The sequence below is a fragment of the Mercenaria mercenaria genome, chromosome 6, assembly GCF_021730395.1.
Source record: "Mercenaria mercenaria strain notata chromosome 6, MADL_Memer_1, whole genome shotgun sequence".
Classification (NCBI taxonomy): Eukaryota; Metazoa; Mollusca; class Bivalvia; order Venerida; family Veneridae; genus Mercenaria; species Mercenaria mercenaria.
The window spans coordinates 78,529,958-78,546,411 of NC_069366.1; the positions used below are offsets into that span (position 1 = coordinate 78,529,958).

The following is a 16,454-nucleotide window of genomic DNA, read 5'->3' on the forward strand; positions in this document are numbered from 1 at the left end:
TTTGTTGTTTTATGGGTTTTTTTTGTAGTTATTTTCTATGACAATTACTCGCAAATTTGAAATTAGTTCTTTTAAGATTTGTTTCAAACATCAAGCATCAAATGTTTCAACACTTGATAAATATTATTGTTCTAGGTCTACCAGACAATAGATTTTAATGGCTAAACTGGCTAAATTAGCCTTAAATAATTTCAAAAGTACAAATTTATTGCTACAGTTTGCTGTAACTTCAGAACATTAGATGATTTATGGCATTGTATCTTTAAATTTAATTATCTGATTAATAGAAACGCCATGTCCAAACTGGCCACTCATCAATTAAAAAAAGTCTAATTTACATCTAAGCATTGTGATAATGTACAATACTATAAAAATGATATGGTTACAATTTCATTTTATTATCGGAGCAGTAAGCTATTATAATGTATTATTTCGCATAATAAAAACGCTTTTGCTAGATTTACCTTTGAAAATTAGAAAAATAAAATTCAGTTGCCAAATTTTTCTGTTACCATATGAACAATAAAACAATTCATAGTTAAGTTTAAACAACAAAGTGAAAACAAATTTTAGAAACACACACACGCACACACACGCACACACACACACGCACGCACACACACACAAACAATCATAAAAAGATGAAGAAGCTTTTAAGACAAGCCGTGATAATAAAGATAACTATAAACTGTCATTAGAGTCGTATAACCTTATCCTCTAATTGTATGAATACAACGTAGAAAACAGTTAGCTATATTGAAATAAAATCATTATTATCTGTTTTATTAAAATGTACGAAACATTCCAATTAAGCATTGTACATATATGTATGCCTGAATACTTGGTAGGAAGAAAATGGTTTTATTTATAAAATATTTATGAAACCCTATCAGTAATTCTCTATAAATGTAAATGTTCAATAGTGCTATTGCATTATTTAGTCTTTCTAAAAGAATACTTGCAGGAAACGGTGCGAATCTATTTTAATTGATGTAATTTTCACTGACAGACAGAAAGGATATAGTAAGGATGACATGATTTTTGTTCATATATATGCAAGGCGTATGCCATTAGCATTATATAGTGTGTCCGTTGTCAAGGGGTTTTGATCCTTGTGGTTAAGTGGCTTTACTTCCCGTCGTGGTCGAGTGAATAAGACAACTTGCTTCTTATGCATCATTTGCTCTCTACCATTCTAGATGTCTGCAAACACATTACTACAAAATTAATCATTAATGCATTCAAACATGTCCTCGTGTGGCACGTTTGGTCTTCATGCAGTAGGTACCTCGACAAAACGTTTGCTTTGAGTCACATTATGAATGATGTAATCTCGCGTATTTTAGAGGTCGTGCCAGTTGTGATGTTCTCAAGGCGCACCGACCCCAAAATCGCAAACAAGTATTTGTTAAAAATTCGCCACTATCAATAAATAACTTTGCATTAAATCTGTTTATCCGTATAAAATAAATTGGTAGCAAAAAAACAAGAAAATAATGGCAAAAGGAAGTATAATTTAATCTAATAATTATATATTACTTATATATCTATATGTTAATTCATACCTAGTTGAATAAAATTTTAGGGTGCTGGTATAATATATAATTTAGAAGAATCTTTATCTCGCAATTAATCAAACAAGATCCATCAGCATATCTTCAATATACATACAAATCAGTTAAAACAGTTTTGGGAGAGACAATTTTGATAATCCAAGCATATGTATTAGCATTTTAAACATTAGAGTTTATCTATTTAGATACTTCCTTTTTCAAAAGCTTTAAAGATATAGGTTGCGATATTTCGGGTATCTTTACTATTTTCATCAGTAATTGCAAAAAATTAAAATAACTTGGGCGGTGCCAGAATTACTTCCTTATATACTGTTTTCTTAAATCTACAAACACCTGACATTCAATGACAAAATGATACTCATCGTCTAATATGTCACAGTTAGTTCAAATTCTATTTTCATAAGGTATATTATTTGGACGACTCCATCTACCAGTCTCAACAGGCAATCTATGCGATGACAACCTCACTCTTTAAATGTTATTATGAACGTCCTTATATTTATAACTGTTAAGTAATTACTGAAACTGAACTCAAATATATTCTTATAAGATAGTGCTCGACTGGATTCATTTATAGATGTGTTCAAATCCTGTATATAAATGTCCCTTTGACGCTGTTATAAATTATTAAGAAAGACCTTTGTGTCTCCTACACTCTGAGCATAGAATCCTAATTTTGATAACAAAATTTTTACCTGAAATAATGACAGATTATTTGGTTACCCATTTGTATCGCTTCCTCAGCTTTTCTAGTTTTCTGACTTACAAAATATGTCGCTAATGCAATTATCTTAACAAGGCTAGGTTGGTTCATAATATTATAAGTCAATGTATGATTCACAACATGTTTTCAATAATAAGCTTCGAATTTGCACGAGATAAAATTCAACAAAACGTTCTAATGGGAAAGGACTACATTGTAGCGACTGATGTTAAGGCAAAATATTCCCGTCAGCACACACCATTGATTCAAATACATTCAGTTCTTGAATGTATCACGATTGTAGTTCATATTTATAAACCTTTTAAGCTAGCGAATTTGTTCGCTAGACTATTATTACCACAAATAGATAGTCACAAAGACTGCCGAGACTGATAACAGCAGAAACATTCATGGGCAGTTCAAGTAGTTACGTGCTGTATATCGTTTTTATTTACCTGTTTCAATAAATCTTTTTTCAATAATATAATAACTTTTTCATAATCATGTTTACTTTTAAAGGAAATTAATGTCTTTGAAAGCAAAATAAAAAAAAGAGAGTAAAAACAGATCTTTATGGAGGCGTTGCTAATTACATATTCGAACTTATTTTGTTTTTATTAAGCTGGCGTAACGGCACGCTGCGTGTTCATTCAGTTTTGTGTAGACTGCTACATTATGCATGCAAAAAGTTTATGTTTAGACTTTGAGATAGTCTGTTTTAAGTAGAAACTAACGCACTTAAAAATCTTGCAAATACAGTTTTGTCTACAACTTTATATCAACATGTACATATCTATTTTCGAATCTAAAATATTTAACACATTTCATAGTGTTAGAAACATCGAAATAAATGGTGAAGATAAAAAGTAATGGAGTTTTCCCCAGGCATAATCTATTCTTAGATTTCCTTAGATTATTTAGGGTTTGACGTGTTCTATTTTAGGCTATACGCAACTCATAATAAATATATATATATATTACTTTGGCATTCAATTCACCATGGTTTACAAGAACGTAACAAAAATGCAAGTCTTTTTAACCTGATTAATATTTTTACATAGTTTTGGGGATTGCATATCGAAGTATAGATGTTTTGTGTGTTACTTATATATTTGCACTGATATTAAAAATGTCCCTAAAATTGTTTTTTTTCTTCAGTTAGCTTCTTTCATACATATATTAACGTTGCCCTAATTTACCAAATTATTGTCAAAATGTGCAAAATCTTTATCAAAATTCAAGAAAAAAAAAATCGAGAGTTGATACATAAACGGAGACTAAATTTTGGCAACGTAGGACAATTTTCGTCACATTCTTTTCTTTTATCTTTCAGTTTCTCTGTTTTTAGTTGTTCTTTATAATACCTCATATTTGTTTGCAATATTTCTAACCAGTAGAAAGTCTTGTATTGCTCCGAAATACTTTTTTCGTCGTGTAACTGACACATTGTAAGCAATTTCAGCAGTGTTCCTTGTTCTGTACAGTTCAAACATGTTTCGCATGTAAATGCCGATTCGTATATCAGTGGGGACTATGATTTCAACAAATATTTATAATGTACAGAACATTTATATGCACCCCGAGATGTAACTTCGACCGATCCGTAGACAGCCAACGCTCTACTACTGAGAATGCGGGGGCTTTCACCGTTAAGTCAGTCTATGATTTGAACACTACTTTGCTGAATAATTAAGTGATACGTCTGAACAGAGCATATATCGCTTGTTTGATACATTTACCAGACAACAATGTATTTCAGATTTTGCAAACAGTTATCCCACACAATTATTTAGTCTTTTGTGGTAGCCAGCATTTCTGTACTGTCAGTACTTTGATTATTCGTACCTCTCATAATTGACGCCCGTTCGCTAAGCTCAGTAGATCTACGGATCGCGGGGTCGTTAATTTCGATTCCCGGGCGACTCCTATGTTTTTCGTGACGATTTGATAAAAGACATGTTGTCTGAAATCAATCTTCCCCACCTCTAATTCATGTGAGGTAGTTGGAAGTTGCTTCCGGAGAACAGGTTTGTACTAGCAGAGAATTCTAGAACATTGCTTAGGTCAACTGCTCGCCGTTACATAATTGGTGTAATATTGAAAAACGGCATTAAACCTAAAAATAGAATGTAAAATATAAAAAGATATAGAAATAAAAACAATAATATAAAAAAGAAAACAATCTCTCGTAGCTGAAAGGTAAAATGAGAGCATTTGTGTGTATTTTACCATGACACCCATTCCAGTGTAGTGCCAATACTGAAATTTCACATAGATTTGTACACTGGAGTATTGAAAATTTCAAATATTTTCTTTAAACTCGGGCTTTAAACCTCTAATACAAAGTGGTACGAAAATTAGAAATATAAAGATAACTGATATATTTAAATTGCACTGGTAAATGATTATAAATTAAAACGCTTTTAACCATATCTGATTAGCGAAAATCATATGCATTCACAAAATGAAATGCACTTAAGTGAAGTTTGCTTATAAAATAGCATATGATTATGTGAAAATAAAATCATATGCATATATATTCATGTCAAAATTGCCAACCCTATTCAGTCATTGGAACTATGCATATCTATCCTAGTATCTCCAGCTCAGCTCGTACCCTCCCCCACCCTACCACAACACACAACCACCCCCCCCCACCCCCACCCCCTCTACACACCACACCACACACACACACACACAGAGAGACCAAGCTAATAACAATATATTTTTCATTGGCAGAATTCAACTACATCAAGTCTTTAGTCTTATTAAGAGTGAACTAGATTACTGGTAGTTTCAAATACTAATTCAACTTGTCAAATTCCATAATGTATTCCTAAATTTTATACTGTATATTCAATAGATGTAATTTGTCCAAAAACAGGGAAATGATTGCTAATACCAGAAAAGACAGCATTTATACAGTAGTCAGTGTTTTGAAATAATGTGACATTTATCTATTTGCACGAAGATTGATACAGATTGTGAATTACATTCTACACCAAAGTTTTGTATATTAAACTAGTTTGTCTCTGGACTCAAAGTATGTTTCACATACCTTTGCTCTTCATACATTTGGGCTCTTCTTTGTTTTCTTCACAACTATATTTATTCGTATACATGTGCATTTACATCACCAGTGGCTGCCCTCTGCACCATTGTTTTTTGACTTGTAGAAGATAGTCGTAGAGTAACAAAATGTGTATAAAACATCTCGTTAAACATCTTGATAACCAAATAAAACATAGTTTGATGAAGACGATTACCTTTCACCCTTAAGTTGCTATGGCTTTTGTTTTCAAAACCTTACACAAATGTGTATCTCTGTAAGAAAAAGTGTCTTTAATAGTTTTATGCTTACTTTTTCTTGCTAAGATTTCGTTGGACTAAAACGAATCGCATACTAGAGAGGTAAAAATCGAACAAAACACAACATTATCTAATTTTTAGTCACGTTTTAGTCTCAATAAAGTGAAAATACATCCAAGTTTTTAAATTGCCACTCTTTTAATTCAGATAACAGTTTTATATCAGTTATGTCAGAGGAAGCAAAATATTCCCGGCTGCAGTTTGATTTCATGTACTACATGGAAAGCCAAAACCCTTTCCTTGTTAATATGTAACCTATATTGCATTTTTCACTTTTACGCAGTACTTCTATGCATTGGCCAGAAACTGATGAACGTATGTTACAAGCGCTTATTCTATAACAAATTACAACTTTTTAGAACAATTATATGTGTTAACATTGACATAAAGGTATTTATTCATCATCCAGAACATTATCTTGTTTAATGTCGTGTAAAATTATGTTTTTATGAAGAAAAGTATAAATATTGCCAACATTGCCACACCTATTCTCTTAAAACCTTAACTTCTTGGAAAAGTATCGGTAACTTTTCTAAGCAGTTAGCGGTAAATTCCATCATATTATTCATCATCTTTACATAATACATAAAAATCAAATCGAAGTACAATTTCATGCAGTAAAATGTCTAGATTCTCTTGAGTGTCTATGAACCCTTATCATGCTAGACATGATATTGCGAGCAGTGTAGATAATGATCAGCCTGCACATCCATGCAGACTAATCATGATCTGCACTGTTTGCCATTCAGTCACTATCATTTGTTTAACACCCCTTTTAACAGATAATGGTACTGTCAAAATTTATAGATGGACAAGTTCATTATAGAAATTTAGCAGGGTAAGGGTTAAAGTATGACATTTTTATTGTTTGTAAACGACGTTTATACCATATCAAGCGTTTCGCTGAATCTTGGTAAATGTGTTGTGTTTAAGTCTATCTCCATGTACATACATAAGATCTGTACTTGAATTTTCAAGGAAACAAATGAAACTTCATTTTCCAAAACACATTTTAAACATATTTGAAAACTAGTCTCTGTCTCTGGCATATATACTGTGTATATATGATATGAAAACTACACACATGCTGATTTATTACAGTACGACTATACGCCAGAGTGTGAAGCTGTATCCGACCGAAAAAGGAAAAAGAAAGAAAGACATAAAAAGCATATTGATAAGAAATATTAAAACAAGAAATATTAAAAGAAGTGGAAGTGAGTGTTAAAAAATAACAAACCAGGTTTAAAAGACACTTAAAATCCCTTTATGAGATACATGCCGCCCATGGATAGGTACACAGCTGCTCTTCTTGTGCTAGGGATGTATGCATGGTGTTATGGTCAAAGTGCAGTTGAAAGTTCTTGGCCAAATGGTAAGAATAAAATCAAGTGCTTCAACAGAATTTACACAAAGACCCCTAGGGTTATTAAACAGTAACAGGAGTTTTCCGTGTCGCATCAACGATAAAATTGTCTTACACATTTGCAGCAATATGACATATTATTCTATCACTTTTCAAAAGGAGTTCATTCAAATCTAATACAGACAGATTTCAAAATAAGCGACACTGTTTTTTTTATTATTATTATGGCGTAACACGAATAAAAGTGCTTTTGTATCATCTGTAATTGTTACTTTGGTTTATTATTAATACCTTGTCAATAGTCGTGGAAAATTATTATCACCAAAATAAAATGATGGACATTAAATAAGTTTTCACAGTTATCTAATATATAAAAAGAAATGATGAGCACTAGTAAATATGTTAAATCTCAATGACTTCTCATCTAAAATCAAATTTATTTATTTATTTGGGTTTTACGGGGCGCACTAAAACAGTATAGGTTATATGGCGCCAAACAGGGCTACAAATTGTGGTTCCACATCTCATTTACATCGAAATAAAAACATACGTTATGGAACCAAAATTTGCATACCTGCTGGAATCACAGAGTTACTGCAAAACCAAGTGTTAAGACCCTATTAGTCGCCTCTTACGATCATGCAAGAGTAAGGTAGTGGTTCCAATTGTTTTCATACATAGATCGTCCTAGAACCACATGGGGCTCTAATATCAAAGGATTGATAAGTATTTGTAAGCATGTTAAAACCAAATAGTTATTAGCAGTATGTATAAAATTTGTAGAAATAAATTTGGTAGAATATATAACCCTTTAATGAAACACTGTTGTATTTGTTGTTGTAGAGCATGGTCTGATATTTACCATATCAAGAAGATATTATGGTTGGCCGCCGACGAAAGTTAAACTGCGCTATCTACCGATATATCCAGGTTATGAAAATTTCTCGGGTAATGTTCCTGGTGTTAACTTTTCAAACACCAACATTCACTTCGTCAGTATTGACGTGGATTACAGAACAAAGTGTATCTATATGTACGAATATCACCTAAGGTAAACGTCATTCTCAACTCTGTTTTCTTAAAAGTAACAGTAAAGGTAAAATGTCTTGTTTAACGTTGATAGTCGACAAAAGTCCCCACCTGGAATAGATGGAAAAACATATTTCCAGCCGAGCCATTTCAGGATGATACTGCTGGAAACAATACCAATTTAAGTACAATAAAAAGTAGTCGGGATATCAGCCGAGATCCAAAATCGAACCCGGACCGCTGGAGTTTTAGTTCAGCCTGCTAGCCACTGCAAGTAAACTTGCTTACCTCGATTATGCTTTGGATTAATTCAAATTTTGTTTGCAAAGCCATTTTCCTTTCGAAAATAATGGGAGTTAAGGATACCATTGCTTGTTTAATAAAAAGTATTGGCTGTACAATAGTGTGTTGTGTCACTGAAGGATAGTTCACATTTCTTTCGTCTAAAAACATCAGCAGAATTTAGGGAAATTGATTAGTGCAGATATATTTTCACTAAACATACGTATGTTATCACTTGCCGTGCATACAACAGTTTGTTTTATTTATTTAATTCATTTTTCTCTCAAACATTTAAATATCTGTATAAACATGACAGTTCATAATCTATTTTGTATTAAAAAACCAAGTTCAGAGAAAATGGCGACGTTCGGAGATTTCTAACAAGATATACAACCAAAATATTTTAAAGAATATTAAGAAATGAATATTCATAATTATAAAAACTTATTCTATACGACTTTGAGATTTTCACATAGAAGCAGGAGCTGTTTTTATTTGAATACTTTTTTATATTTGCCATAAACGTTCACCAAAATCGCACACATGATACTCCATTCTTGCATGTTTCCTCCCTAAATACGGCAAAAATGTTTTATGGAATACTGACCATTTTAAGGCAGTGTGCTTCTGTCTCCCTTTATTTCAGTTTTTTTTTTTGCCTTGTGGTAAATTTATTTTTCTTTCAAATTGTCTATTTCTATGTGTGTGTATATTTAATGTTTACACGTCCCAACGCTTTGTTATAAGGTTACTTTTTATGGGGTTGTGTTTTAGTCCGCGGCTGCTACTCTTTATTTTATTGTCTTTTATTTTCGATTATACACGATATATATTATTAAACAGGTCAATAGTGGTTGGAATAGGTAACAGTAAAGATCTGAATATGAGCAACATGGAATTTAAAAATATGCACGTCGGAGTGTCAAGAGGAAATATCCAAGTAGCGGTAGATTGGCTGTCGCACACGGTGTACTGGACCGATTCAGTGTTTCGGTGGATTCTAGCAGCACCTGGTCAGAAAAACAAGATCAATATGGATTATTATAAAGTTATTGCTGACATTCATCTTGATAAACCTGATGGTTTAACACTTGATCCATTTGAAGGGTAAGTGTTACTTCTTTCCTCATACCAAATGTCAATATTGGATGAGGTTATAATAAAACTATTCAATTCAATTTAGTCCAAACCAAATAATTTGAGTTTTGAAATGTACGTGTTGTCAATACCCAGAGGGAGCGAACTGAAAGTAAAACATTTCATATCATCATTTTGGTCCTTATCACATTAAGCTTATGATAACAAGTGACCGAGTATAGCGCGCAGTGGAAATATAGAAGTCCCCTACCAGCGAAAACATTTTTGGTGACGTCCCTTGTGATTGTTGGCAACATTTGCAGTACTAAAATAATCCATGTAACAGTTATGGAGCGGTAACAATTTTTACTTGACCTTCAAAAGTTACCTTGATCTTTGATCTACAAGCATATATATAAGTATGTACCGGCTTAATGTACATATTGCCGTCTATTCTGATACCAAGTTTTATTAACCTAGCTTGAATACGTTTTGAGTATGGATCAAACTTTGCAGACGGACGGACAGACTGACATACGGACGGAAGGCTTTTTAAAGTCTTTCGAAAAAGAGTGCATACAGGAAATGGCAATGGTTTTGTAGGTAACTGCCAATAAAACTAGATATAACTTTGTTTTCGAACTTTCATAGGTTATACTTTCGAATTAATTGGCAGGTTGTAGCTTTTACTATGATTTGTTTTAAAAAATTGGTAAAATAAGTTGAAATGTGTTTCAAATGATTAAAAAATATCCCATTAATGGCGATTCCATAGTTAAGTTAATTGCTTAATTGTAACTGAGCCAAAGACTTCAAAAATAATTATGTATATTGCAGGTATCTCTTTTGGTCAGATAATGGAAAACATCCTAAAATAGAACGTTCAGACTTAATGGGAAGGAGCCGGCACACAATCGTTTCCAAATATTTAGAGTCACCACTCACTCTGGAGGCAGATATATTCGGAAAACGAATTTATTGGATTGATTCAAAACAAGAGTCAATATTGTCAACCACCTACAATGGGGAAGATGTCATATTAATCCAGAGGATTCCAAATTCAAAGTTATTTGATTTGGCAATATACAGGGTAAGGATTTGCAATGAGGATGTCATAACCATAAAACTGATTCCAAATAAAATGCCAGCTGATTTAGCTATATCTAAGGTAAGACTTTGCGTTGACAATATCATATCGATTTAGATAATTTCAAACACCATTTTAGTTGATTTGGCATTATCTACGGTAAGACTTTTCTTTCAGGATGTCATATCGATCAAGAGGATTTCAAACTCAACGTTTGTTGATTTGTCATTTAGGGTATAACTTTGCGTGCAGGATGTCATATCGACTGAGAGGATTCGAAACTCAATGTTAATTGATTTGGCAAAATGTAAGGTAAGAATCTGCGTGGAGAATTTCCTATCGATCAAGAGGATTATAAACTCTATGTCGGTTGATGTGACAATATCTAGAGACAGGTTTTGCGTTGAGGATGTTATCTCGATCAAACGGATTCCAGCGCAATGTTTATTAATTGACAACATTCAGGGTAAGAGCTTGCGTCGGGGATGAGATGATGATTCAAAATTAAATGTTAGTTGATTTGGCAATATCCTGTGTAAAACATTGTGTCGAGGATGTCATATCGCTTAAGAGGAGATGATTCAAAAACTAACTAGTATGTAAAATAACTTGACAACATTTTGATTATATATCTAAGGTAAGCCTTTGTGTTTATGATGTCATATCGATCCGGAGAATTCTGATTGATTCAATGTAGTTTGAATTAGGCAACATCTAATGTAAGACTTTTAGTTGATGATGTCATATTGTTGCAGCGGATTCTAAAACGCAGTGTGAGTTGCTTTAGCAATATTTTAGACAAGTCTTTGCTTCGAGGATGCCATATCGATCTAGAGGATTCCAAATTTGATGTTAGTCAATTAGGCAATATTTAAGGTAATGTTTTGTGCTGAGGATGTCATATCGATTCGGAGGGCTCCAAACTCAATGTTGTTTGATTTGGCAATATATTTTGGATAAGGCCGTGCGTAAGGAAGTCATACCGACTCAGAAGAAAACAAATTCAACTTTAATTCTATTTGGTTATATTTATGGTTGTTATATTGTGTAAGAAATGAAAAAGATAAAACGTTCGAATTGGCAATATCTGGTATAATACAAATGTGTAGTTTCTCAACCACTACATTTTCTTTTGTATATAAATAGTTGAAACTGTCAAGTTTCATGTAAGTATAGATGTATAAAGCAATGACTGACAAGTACCAATTTCTAAATACCAGTCCAAATGAACAAAATCATATGTATAGTTGATACTTACCAATTTTAGACAGATTGTGAAGTAAATCCTTTAACTAATATTTATATCATTCTCAGTACTACCGGGACAGTATACATAATATTGTATTATAATTGACTTGAAATTAAACAGTTATACTGAAAACAATTATATATATTTGAAATACTTTTACAGGAGGTTGTATATATCAGTGATTTTCGTGGTAATGTGTATACTCTAAACAAAACCAAAGGTATACATTTGGGTAGACAAGAGTCAATAACTATAAAATTTTCCCAAGAAAATGTCTATGGTATAGCTGTATACGGAGATGAAAATCAACCGCTAAAAGATAAAGGTATTTAAAATAGTTCGTTTAATTCTGAAATGTTCGAACATATTTTTAAAGTAATACATGAAATGCAGTGATAATTTTAGATTTTCATGAACATTATAGCATTCTTTATGGTTAAAAACAATTTTTACAAGATATTTGATGTACTAAAAATACATAGTATTTTCACAACACAGATAAGTATTTAAATGTACCTTTGACTTTGCAAGCACTGTAAAACGTCTTCACTCTATCATAAAAATTTGGATGTGAACACTCTTGCCATGGTTGTACAATTGAAAGACAAGTTCATTTTCATTAAAAAAAATATTTGTTGCGAATGGAACAATGAGGTTGTGAGGTACACATAAAGAGGGTTTCCAGATTGACTGTGTAGGCCTTGAATAGGCGAGAAACAACTTTCCAAATATCAATGCTTGTGGAAGAAACAAAACATGATTAAAAAATCCTAACAATGTGAGCGAAAAATAATTTCTCTCAAAAATCCATTAATAGAGAGCACATTTAAAGTGACCAGTGATACAATTTTATTGACAAGATTTTGGCAAGATAGCTTTAAAGAAATCGACTAGATAAGCTGTGAGGGATTAACGCAGTATTGATACAATTAGCGAAAAACTAAATAATCATGTTAAAGTGCTTTATGACTGTAGGAAATAAGAAATAAATGGCGTTGATAAAGCTGTGTCTAGAAGATACGATCAACCTAATAACATCACATCATAATACATGTGCTTATATGGATTTCAAAACCAAACGACTGCAAACTGTGGCTGTCGCTGTTACATTTGTATCACACTCAAATATCGACATATTTAAGCAAAATTGGAAGCAACGTTTAATAATTGTTGACATTTGATGAAACATATAATCATATACGATCGGAGGCTAATTACATTAGCCTTGACAGTTGCAAAAATTTACATATTAGGTATGCTTTTGGACTTAAACAAGTTTGCAGGCTACACTCTAATATGTATTACGTAATATGATATTGGAAAGCAAGACACATAATTCATTTTCCAAAATTATTTTCCAAAATTCACAATAATAATGATTCTAACGCATAATTCAATTTATAATAAACACGGATGCTGTATTTATTTCATTATCATAGATTATTGCGCCGAAAAGACCTGTGATCATTTATGTATATCAACAAAAACTGGTGCAGAATGCTTATGTTCTGAGGGATACAAGAAAAATGAAACCAGCGGCAAATGCCAAGGTTAGTACTGGAAAATAATGAATCAAGATCATAATGATCATTACATCTTTTTTAAAATACATATCTTGATCAAATTGCTTTTAACATGTTCTAGATAAAATTTTAAGAAATATCTCGAATAAAAAGTGGAAAACCACAATCGCCCGACACGACAACAAAAATGGTGCAGGTTCGGTTTAATGAGCCTATTCATGGACGATAGTGGATAGTCCACGCCTTCTAGCCCCAGGATGAGCGGAACTCAACCTTTACACATGTTATATTCGAAGCTTTATTGGCGAATATATTTTCGTTTACTTATCCAGAAGTGTCTAAGATAAATTATATCTGTACATGTACGTAGTGCTTTGCACTTGGTTTTAGTAAAAAAATGACGTTTACCTTCGCAGAATATAGTATAGATAAAGTTTTGGATTTTAAAGATACATTATTGCCCTGATACATTTCGCTTTGTGGGGTTCAAAAGCTCCTTTAAAAGAACAGAAGTACCTGATATTGAATTTGCTATTCATTGAATAGCGATTTGTTTTCTCAAAACAAAATATGCTAAATGTATAAATATGTACCTATTATACCGAACGTTATGGCTATACTACTGATGCCATTGTAAAACCATGTAATTGATTATTTTTAAGAATTCAGTGAAGGCATTCTCAAAGCTATTGTTGTGGCGAACAGGACTCATATCTGCTTAACAGACATTCACTCCTTTATACAAACGGAGTACGATTATCTGTGCAAATTTACTGTAAGTAAACAATTTACAGACACAGTGAGTTTGTTTTAGAATATTAATGCTGTATATCATTCCAGTAATTACGAAAATCTTAATATACTATTTTAGCTAAGTTATCTCTGAACATTGAAAGCGTACATATAAATACAAAATTCAGTGAGTGTCCTAGGAGAAGTGAAGAAATCTAACACACTAACACCCATTTCGTGCACATGCGGTCTTTTGTTGATGGATGACTTCTTTTACCGGGGGATATGTTATTCAAAAGTGACTGCGTCTATTCTATTAGATATTTGCCCTTGTTGTACAACATTTAAATTATGTCTGTTGTTTTATTGGCAGAGACCTTGTATACGCCTTAGTCAGAATTACAACCATTCATAGATACAAGAGTTCAATATTAATAACTCACACACAAACGTTTAGCTTTTGTCAACACTTGGACGGCGCCTTGATGTTCTCCATATCTTCTGGTGGTTCGCTCAACGTTCGTTTTTCTAATGTCTGTATTTAGATTTAAATTTGCAAGTGTCATCACATTATTTGTAGACTACTCCTTCCCCAGCAAAAAGGAAGAAGAGGCAAGCCTTGACAACGACATTGCCAACTGCAAGTACTACGGTCGTAAAGACAACAATGCCGTCTACAGGTACCGCTTTATTTGCTATGTGCGGACTACAAATGGAAATATGGAAGAAACATTTACCGAAAAGTCATATACTTTCGCTCATATAGGACTCGGTTAACTTTGTTAATTATCTACAAAAATGGCCGATTTATGATAGATACAATGTTAGCCTTGTGTGCCAGCTAGTCAGCGACCCATTTATCATACTAATGTTATATACTGGTATTACGGTAGTTCTAAAAATAATGACATCCGGCTTAATATTGTACACGGGCTGTGTATATCCTTCTAATTTAGTTTATCCTTTCAATGTATTCGCCCTTGACTTCCCCGCACTTCCGCAGCCGAGAAATCCAGGAGGTGCACACTGTAACGTAGTCCTACCTAGTATGGTTTGTGTGACTGGAAATAACCACTCCCACGCGCTTTATTTGATAAACATTTGCACCCATTCTGTATCACAAGGACTTAGATGGGATGATAAATGTGTGCCACATTTTCATATACCAAAATCTTTCGAATAATATTACTTTTGGAGCTTCACCGATTTCATGGAGACTGCAAAGACCAGTACTTGGAACGATTTTTTGTATTGTCGTAAAACAGTTTTCAGCACTTTGTGTCATTAAAACTTTTCAGTGTTTGACCTTCCTAACGGTGTAGGCATGTGTACAACAGTACCCCTTGAGTTAAAGAAGATGGAATACAAAACTGTTTTACAATTTTTTGCAGCCACTGTATGTTGTAAATGGGAAGCTTTAATTCATAAGAATATTTCCAGGTCTCATCCAGGAGCTGTGACCTTGTGCGATAATCTAAATTTGAGAACTTTTGCAGTGTAAATTCTCACAAGTTCTCCCTATTGACATACAAAGAAAAGATTCTATTTACAGCCGTAATGATATTTGATGGCATGCCTGCCAGGACGTTCCATGTACGCTCTCGAATTAGACTTGTGTCGCTTTTCATAGCTACTTGTTGTTTGCTAGCGTATACGACAACATCTGATACAAACTACCTCTGATACGGTACGATAGTTTTCAAGTAAGCTTTGCAGGATGTTAAAGGAGTCACGTATCATCCATCTGGTTGTTAGTGTTACGTCGACAAAGAACAGACGCAATTTCGGACATAGCGTCTTTATCAGTCACTCGTCTTACAATTAATGCCGCTAGTGTACGGTCGACCTGTAACGCAAAAGGAAACTGCTTTTATTTTGTTAAAGTATCTTTGGGTTTAATATCGAAACAGTTGGTTCTCAGCTTGCTAATGCGTTTGAATTCGATCACAACAGAAAGCAATGTAAAACACGCCTCAATGGGATTCGAAGACTACGGTCTATTTCGTTGTTTAAAGGCCTCACCAAATTAAAAAGTTGTTTATCGGATTTGCCGCTCGTATATTTTCAGAAACACACAAAAATATTTTTCGTTTGTTTTTGGCTTGCACTCATCCCATTGAAAAAAAAAACAAACAAATATCAAGCCACAATTTGTTGGTGCGCTATTTTTACGGACATACAAGTTTACAAGTTTATTCATATAAATTCCAGAGGGACTTAGGCCCAAGAGGACATGTGATACATAATATGGCAGTATATACAAATGAAATTTGACAAATATAAACTACTCAATAATTATATCACATTATGCCATTAATTAATATCTATGACTAAGCAGTACAATAAACCATCTCTGATAATGACACTGGTTACTGACAATGACCAGCGGTAATAATATTTAATACAAATTACCTATATATAAATGCTATTTGTGATAAAATTATATGTGAATAAAACTTTGAC

General features: G+C 33.0%; 1 protein-coding gene across 1 annotated transcript in view; it reads left to right on the forward strand.

The window, feature by feature from the left end:
• The window catches only part of LOC123548447 (low-density lipoprotein receptor-related protein 2-like), a 70,548-nt gene that overhangs the window by 230 nt on the left and 53,864 nt on the right, over nt 1–16,454 (forward strand). Inside the window, exons 2-9 of the mRNA XM_053546919.1 lie at nt 6,748–7,021; nt 7,856–8,063; nt 9,167–9,430; nt 10,238–10,490; nt 11,899–12,061; nt 13,176–13,286; nt 13,922–14,034; nt 14,572–14,671. Coding sequence (XP_053402894.1) covers nt 6,916–7,021; nt 7,856–8,063; nt 9,167–9,430; nt 10,238–10,490; nt 11,899–12,061; nt 13,176–13,286; nt 13,922–14,034; nt 14,572–14,671 — 1,318 coding nt within the window. The 5' untranslated portion in view covers nt 6,748–6,915. The remainder of the gene's footprint in view (nt 1–6,747; nt 7,022–7,855; nt 8,064–9,166; nt 9,431–10,237; nt 10,491–11,898; nt 12,062–13,175; nt 13,287–13,921; nt 14,035–14,571; nt 14,672–16,454) is intronic.